General features: G+C 32.5%; 1 protein-coding gene across 1 annotated transcript; it reads left to right on the top strand.

The window, feature by feature from the left end:
* The first annotated feature begins 465 nt into the window (after positions 1-465).
* Positions 466-5,671, top strand: LOC143186534 (saposin-C-like). Its single transcript, XM_076390217.1, has 3 exons — positions 466-575; positions 3,099-3,382; positions 5,505-5,671. Exons 1-2 carry the CDS (start codon positions 513-515, stop codon positions 3,342-3,344), a joined length of 309 nt encoding a protein of 102 aa, XP_076246332.1. The 5' UTR covers positions 466-512; the 3' UTR covers positions 3,345-3,382; positions 5,505-5,671.
* Positions 5,672-6,833: the final 1,162 nt, after the last annotated feature.

Genomic DNA, 6,833 nt, shown 5'->3' with positions numbered 1-6,833 from the left:
AAGTGAAAGATTTTATACATTATAGTATACGTAACGATCTTTCACACTCCGTTTTCAGAATATGTAATAATTTCATTAACAATCATAATGAGAAGATAGCCAATATGATTGTGAAAAGGGGTGTTACGAAAAAGAAAACTTCGGCATTACATGAAAAAAAAAAAAGAAAAATGAAACTGATCCCTATATCTCGATAAAAGAGTAAAACAACATAAGCTGATTATATTACTGATTAGCTCCCATTGTAATCGTGCAATTCTTGTTCGAAATACTTTTTCATCCAAAATATGTTTTACAAATTCTTTTAAATTGTCACGTTATGTGACTTGTTACGTATTTTGCATTAATTTTGCATACATTTTGTATATTTTGACATATATAAAATTTGCATAAACGTCCGCAGTCTAATGATAACTGTGCTATATAAACTCGAGCCTACCTGAAACCAGTACAAAGGAATCAGACTTACGAAGTAAAATTACGAATTAAGAATAGAAGAAGTAACAACTAACATGAAGTACTTCACAATTTTGTTGTGCGCCGTCCTCTGCATCTGTTTCCTCGAAACAACACAGGTAAATAGTTACTTACGACTTCTAGATTCGCACAAACATCACTTATTTTTAAACAACTTTACACGATAAATATTCGTTTGTAGTAAAATGAGCATATTCCCCCGAAATAACAATTTTAAAGCAAAATTTTAAAACTAAGGTATTGTAACAGGTCAAGTCAATACTGTAACTGAATTATTATTTTTGAGTAGGTAATAATTAAAAAAACTTGCACCTAATTACTGTTGCATTTTGCTATAGCTGTGGCCATTAACTAAATAACCAATTAATTGTATGGTTTACGAATTAATAGACATACTGATACATATTACGCTATTAACGCAGCAATCAAAAGATACTTTTAGCAAAAACAATAATGGGCATCGGATGGATTTCGAGATAACTTCAACTTCTCTTTACTTTAAATAGAGGAGCAAATACTCTAAATTTCTATTATTATATGTCAATTTCTGCTGAAGTGTATCAGTTTTATTAAAAAATGTGATATTTTGGATTTGAAAGTAAAAATTGAAGTATAAAAGAATTCGTCGTTTAGTGGTTTAAGACAAATTTTGAAAGTGTTATTTAGTTTGAACTGATGTACCGACGGAGTATAGGTAGAATATAACTGTTGTAACTGATGTAGAATCGGTTTTTTTGATATAGCAGTTTATTCCATTAAAGCAGTAGCTTGCTATAAGGGTGAATCAGAAATTTTGATACATTTTTGTAGGGTAGGTTCTACATTATAGACAATCAAAAAAATTCATGTGCATATACGTTCGAAAACGTCTAGTTTTTTAATTGTACGCCTCTTTGTGTTGCCTTAAACACTGGTAAGAAAAATGTCGGACACCTTTAGAGAATAAGTTCTAGACGCAAAGGGTTTAAAAAAGGGTAAAATGCACATATGCTTGAAAACGCACAGTTATTTATGTACACATTATTATATATTACATAATATTGATTGAACTGATGCTTTTCTTGCTTGTGTGGTGTACTGTCCTCTTTAAGATCCTACTAGCCTCAGAGATATCTCAGCCCCATGAAAGAATGCCGCACAGCCGTAGATTTTAGAAAAAGTATCACATCGTACGCAATATAAAATAACGTATAACTAAAAACCTAAGTATTTCCGGACGTATGTGCATATTAACTTTTTTAATTGTTTTTGTGTATAGAGTGCTCCACATTTTCTGATATGCACTGTATACTAAACTTCTGCTTTTTCTTTGTTTCGTTCAAGTCGCGTTGGCTACTCAGTCATTAGCGACGATGCTCCGTTTTGGTGGTCCATATTTTGTGATACATGTTTATTTCTTTCCGGCATTCTAGTGTGTCTTTTACGTGCTTCTCTTCTATTGAGGCCATGGCTGGTATTATATTTTCTTCTTAGCGGTTTCATTGTTCTGTAGTGGTATCATATATGGTAGATTGTTAGTACTATTTGGTTTTACACATCTTATATAAGTGTGATTCCATTCTTTCAATTAAGTTCTTTAAATTAAGCGTTCCGGATCTTATACTACCTATTATGATTTGTTGTTTTCTGTTCATGTTGTGATAAGGAATTGGTTGATAGAAATGTTATATTATGTTCTGGATTTTGCTTCTTCCTGAATTGCTGGATGGCAATTTGTAGCTGTTCAATTATGATATTCAAGTTGATTCCACCGCACGTTGTTGTTAAGTGATCGGTGAAGAGGTGAGCTTTTAGTGAGGTTTTCATGTTTTTGACAATGTTATAGATTATGACCAAGAATAGGGTGTCACTTATGACGTTATGACTGGCCCTTGGAATCACCGTTTTGTATACGTGTAGGTGTTGAGAGTTGCAGTCTTACTTGACTGTACCCGTTCGATATGAAGTTTACTATATACGAACAAGCTTTCTGTTAATATCTAATTTGAGAAGGGTTTTAACTATTTTAGATTTCTAAATTACGCCCTAAGCTATTTCTATGTCAAGACATACTGCAACCAGATATTCACCTTTTTGTAAGGCATCACATATATTCATTTCGATGTTGGTTAGGACGTTTTTGGCTGAACGAATTTGTCTGAAGCCGAACTCGATAGAGGTTAGGATTAGGTGATTATTTCTTTCTAGGTACCATCGATGTCTTTTGTTTATAATCTCCTCAAGTAGCTTACACGTGGTGTAGGCGATTGATCGGTAGCTTTTTAGTTTCTGCTTATTTTTAGTTGATTTAATAATTAGTACTACTATTTCTTCTCACTATTCAACAGAAAACTTGGTTCGTAATTTCCTTAATGGTTATCTGAACATTCAATACGGAATTCGTATTGTTCCCTTTTAACTTATTTAGAGTATCTTTTAAGCTTAAGCCATCTTCTTGGTCTTGATTGGTTTCGAAAAATGTTGGATTATAATTACTTTTGCTCGAGTTTAACTGGAATTAACGAGCAACTGGATGTGATACAATTTTGTTACTGTCAGTTTCAAGAAATTATATTCCATAGTTTGAGTGATTTCTGTTGATAGATTTAATTTTTTAAAATAAAGCATAATTTGTCTGGCAGGCTAAGCTCAATCCGGTGTGCTCGGTCTGCAAATTGGCCATGCGAAAACTTGACCAACGTTTGGCTGGTGACAGAACCCGAGGCAGAGTAGTAAATGAAGTGCACTCCGTATGCAACCACATCCCCCACGTCGTTTCTGGAAGATGTAACAACTTTGTTAACGAGCATGGCGAGCAAATCATTGACTTGATCGTCGATAAGGGTGTTCCCCTAGCAGTTTGCACTGCTTTACGTGTCTGCTTGTAAATGAACGGTTAAGGATTTAAGGACAGCAAGTGTGAGAGGTATGTTGTTAAAGGCTTACCAATTTTATTATTTAATGTTTATCTGAAATAAAAGTTTGACCTTTAATTAAATGAATAGTTCTATGAAAAATATCAGAAAGTTAAAGGTAGGTTTATTATTGAAATTGACACAGTCGAATAGCAATTATTAGCACTTAATAGCCAAGCGTGACTAAAGTATAATTACCTAGTAACTAATAACTGTTGTCACCGATTATATTGAAATTGGCTTTGTTATATGTAGCAATAATTAGCATCTACAGTATTAGTTATACGATAATCTTTTAACGAACTTTCGATTTCCCTTCACAAATGCTCTATCCGATTAATGTGGCATTTTTATCGATTTTGAAATATTATACAATAACCATTCCTGCACAAAGGAAGATAAATGTTTTGGGTTATTATTCTGTTGAAAGTAATAGATTCGTGGTATTTGTAATTTTTTTATGGCATTTGAAACTTATAAATTTTTTTAAAGATCGTAAGGTACTTTATCTTATTCATGCTGGATTTAATGAACTTTAGTTCAGAACTCATCGTCATCGCTAGCTCTTGTGTGATTTTTTTAAACTCTGTATTTAGCTGCCGCTACACGATTTCTTTCATATTTGAACTAAAGACATTAATTTTTATTTCGTCAGAAAATATGATGTTATTTCAAAAATTTGCTTCACAATTAATATACTTTTTAGCAAATTCCAAACTCCTCACTTTGTTTACTTTTAAAATGGATGGTTTCTTGTGAATAATTTTTCCATTGTATCGTACATTTCGTAATGCACGACGAATTGTTTTAGTTGATAGTAACTTATTAATTTGTAATGGCACTTCCTTTTTGGCACACTAACTTTCTTATTAGATAACTTATATCTATTGTTACTTAGGATTTCCTTTCTTCCTCGACCCGGTTAATTTCGTAATATGCCCTCGTATTTAAAATTATTTACTATTTTTTTCATTGTTGAATAAGGCCTAGCTATTATTCTCCCTACTTCTTGTAAACCTTTCCCTTCATAGTATAATTTTATTATTAATTTTCGTATAGAAGTATTTGTTTCTCTTCGTTCAGAAGTCTTATTAACGACAATTGATAAATGTGACAAACAAATGAGAATTTAACGCTTCAGTAATAAGATCACGTTATCTATACATCCTGAAGTCATTTCCAAGTAGCAATATCGTTGTAAATTTTTATTTTTTATACACTCAATGTTGTGAGTAACTACGATCGTATTTATTAATAAACAACTAATGTTTAGAAGAAATTAGAGCTTTACCTATACATAAGATAAAGGTACCGAATTGCGCCCATGTACCTAATATGATCATTTGTAATACCTCGTGAACTATGCACTAAAACTGATCGCTTTTTTACTGAATTAGTACTGAAACATGTGTAGGAAAACATACTGCAATTACAGTGTCATGTGATTAACAATTAACAAAGGGGAAGTATTTCCGTGTATCTGACTAGGTGCAAAATTTATGTGTGTATACGTGAATATCCACTAGAAGTATCTAATCAATAGTGTGCTTAAACAGATTGATCAATTTACACATTTTTCTTAATGAAAATAGCTTTTTTGTATTATGAGTATGGGTATTCTTAATATATGGCTTACCTCTAATATTTTTTCCATTTGAATTTAGTATTTACTATAGATACGGGCATAAAATTTACAGAGCTTGTAAACTAGGCTTTGTTTGTCCAATACGTAAATTCGAACGTCTAATTAAAAAATCAGATATTTTAGAAATGTACCTATTTGTATATTTTTATTATAAAACCATTCTTTACACATAACCTCAATAAAAAAAATTGTCAAAAACATTCATATAGTAATAAATTGTAAATACACATGTAAAAATGGCTTTGCAGCTTTACAAGCTTATATATATATATATATATAATTTTATATAATTTTCACATATCTTACGTTTTTTAAATTTTACTTAGAAACCTGTGGATTATATCAGTCCTGGCCTATTCTATATAAGACAAATAATTTTTCTTTAGTTTGAGACAAATTAGATGCAAAAATATCAATTACTTTTCAATTGACAGCGATTTAAGGTACTTTTATCCTATTTGCATACGTAATATTTATATTGATTACAGAAATTTCTACGTACTTAAATAACAAAAGCTACTGTTATGGATAACGAAGAACTATTCCTCAAAAAAATTATCGAACCAGAAGCAGGATTTTGAAATGGATATAAGAATTTCAAGTTCTTTCTTTTTACTATTGTATTTAATGATTTATGGTATATGAATAAATACTGTCATAAAAAATGAAATGTGTTACTAATGCGTCTTTACCACATATAAGAATCGTTCTATATGCCTACGTATACATATTTACAAAGTTTTCTATGTTCATCTTTATGTTTCTATTTCTTCCATAAACGTTAATGAGAAATATTATTAATCAAATCAAATCTCATTGAGACTAATGTAGGTACTATTAAAAATAAGTCTCCAGAATTTCATTCAGTACATTACTGTTCATTTAAAATAAAATAATCATGACATGTCAGAGTACTTTCATATTCTCAATGTTCAGGAATATATTCAGTTCCTTTTTCTTATATAATGCTATGAACCCTTTACAGGGTTATTAGCAGCGTGCACATAGATTAACTTTCATATACGAACTCGAACAAATTGAGAAGCCACTAGAGTGGATATAATTTTCTTTGGGAGTAAGAGCATGTGGACGAATTTGATGTAAAATCAGAGAGTCGCAGGAAATGTGAGTAAGCGCCCGATTCGAAACCGATCGCTTTCAGCTTCGTGGTCGCTAGCTGTCGGGAATCTTCGAGACGGCGGAATCGCCTCGAATGTTCTCGCACGCGCGCTCGCGGAACTTCTCGAATTCCACGAATCAGTTTCCGGCTAACTAATTAGCGGTGTAGGTAACACCTCGCGAAATCTTTCTTTTGTCCGAACCTAGGTGCTTTGGCGGAGTTCAGGTTCCGTGTAATAAACGGTTCATTGTGTCTTAAGGGGGTACGATCAGATATGTCTGAGCGGCGACATTGTAACGTGCCTCTTCCCTCTCAGATAGCACATTATCGATTGAATACCTTGTGCTTCGAATGACATCTTCTCGCCTAACTACTGGACACTTTCGCACATGAAACGTGCATCGGATGACATCTCACCTGGACAATAGGATACCTTTGCACACCTTCCCACCTGAACTATTAGACACCTTTGCACACGGTCCTTCTGAAATCACAATCCCCTTAGTATAAATATCTCTCGGAGGCGCACCCCTGAGTCAGTGATTGTTTAACTGTCAATATATTAAGAACATAAGTTCTTGTTAATAAATCAAAGCTATTCATATTCCGGTGTTACGATTATTACATAATAAACATGCGACAGCAGGATGATAATATTTACAAAGACATCTTGTCGAGAATTCGCACCGGAATAGTG

Source organism: Calliopsis andreniformis, unplaced genomic scaffold, assembly GCF_051401765.1.
Source record: "Calliopsis andreniformis isolate RMS-2024a unplaced genomic scaffold, iyCalAndr_principal scaffold0001, whole genome shotgun sequence".
Lineage (NCBI taxonomy): Eukaryota > Metazoa > Arthropoda > Insecta > Hymenoptera > Andrenidae > Calliopsis > Calliopsis andreniformis.
Note: the sequence above shows the minus strand (reverse complement) of the source record. Positions and strands in the feature narration are given on the sequence as shown.

Excerpts from the sequence above, each read along its gene's own strand:
- LOC143186534 (XM_076390217.1), top strand. The coding sequence starts at position 513 with ATGAAGTACTTCACAATTTTGTTGTGCGCCGTCCTCTGCATCTGTTTC. Across the intron at positions 576-3,098 it reads GTTTCCTCGAAACAACACAG|GCTAAGCTCAATCCGGTGTG; the intron begins GTAAATAGTTAC and ends TTTGTCTGGCAG.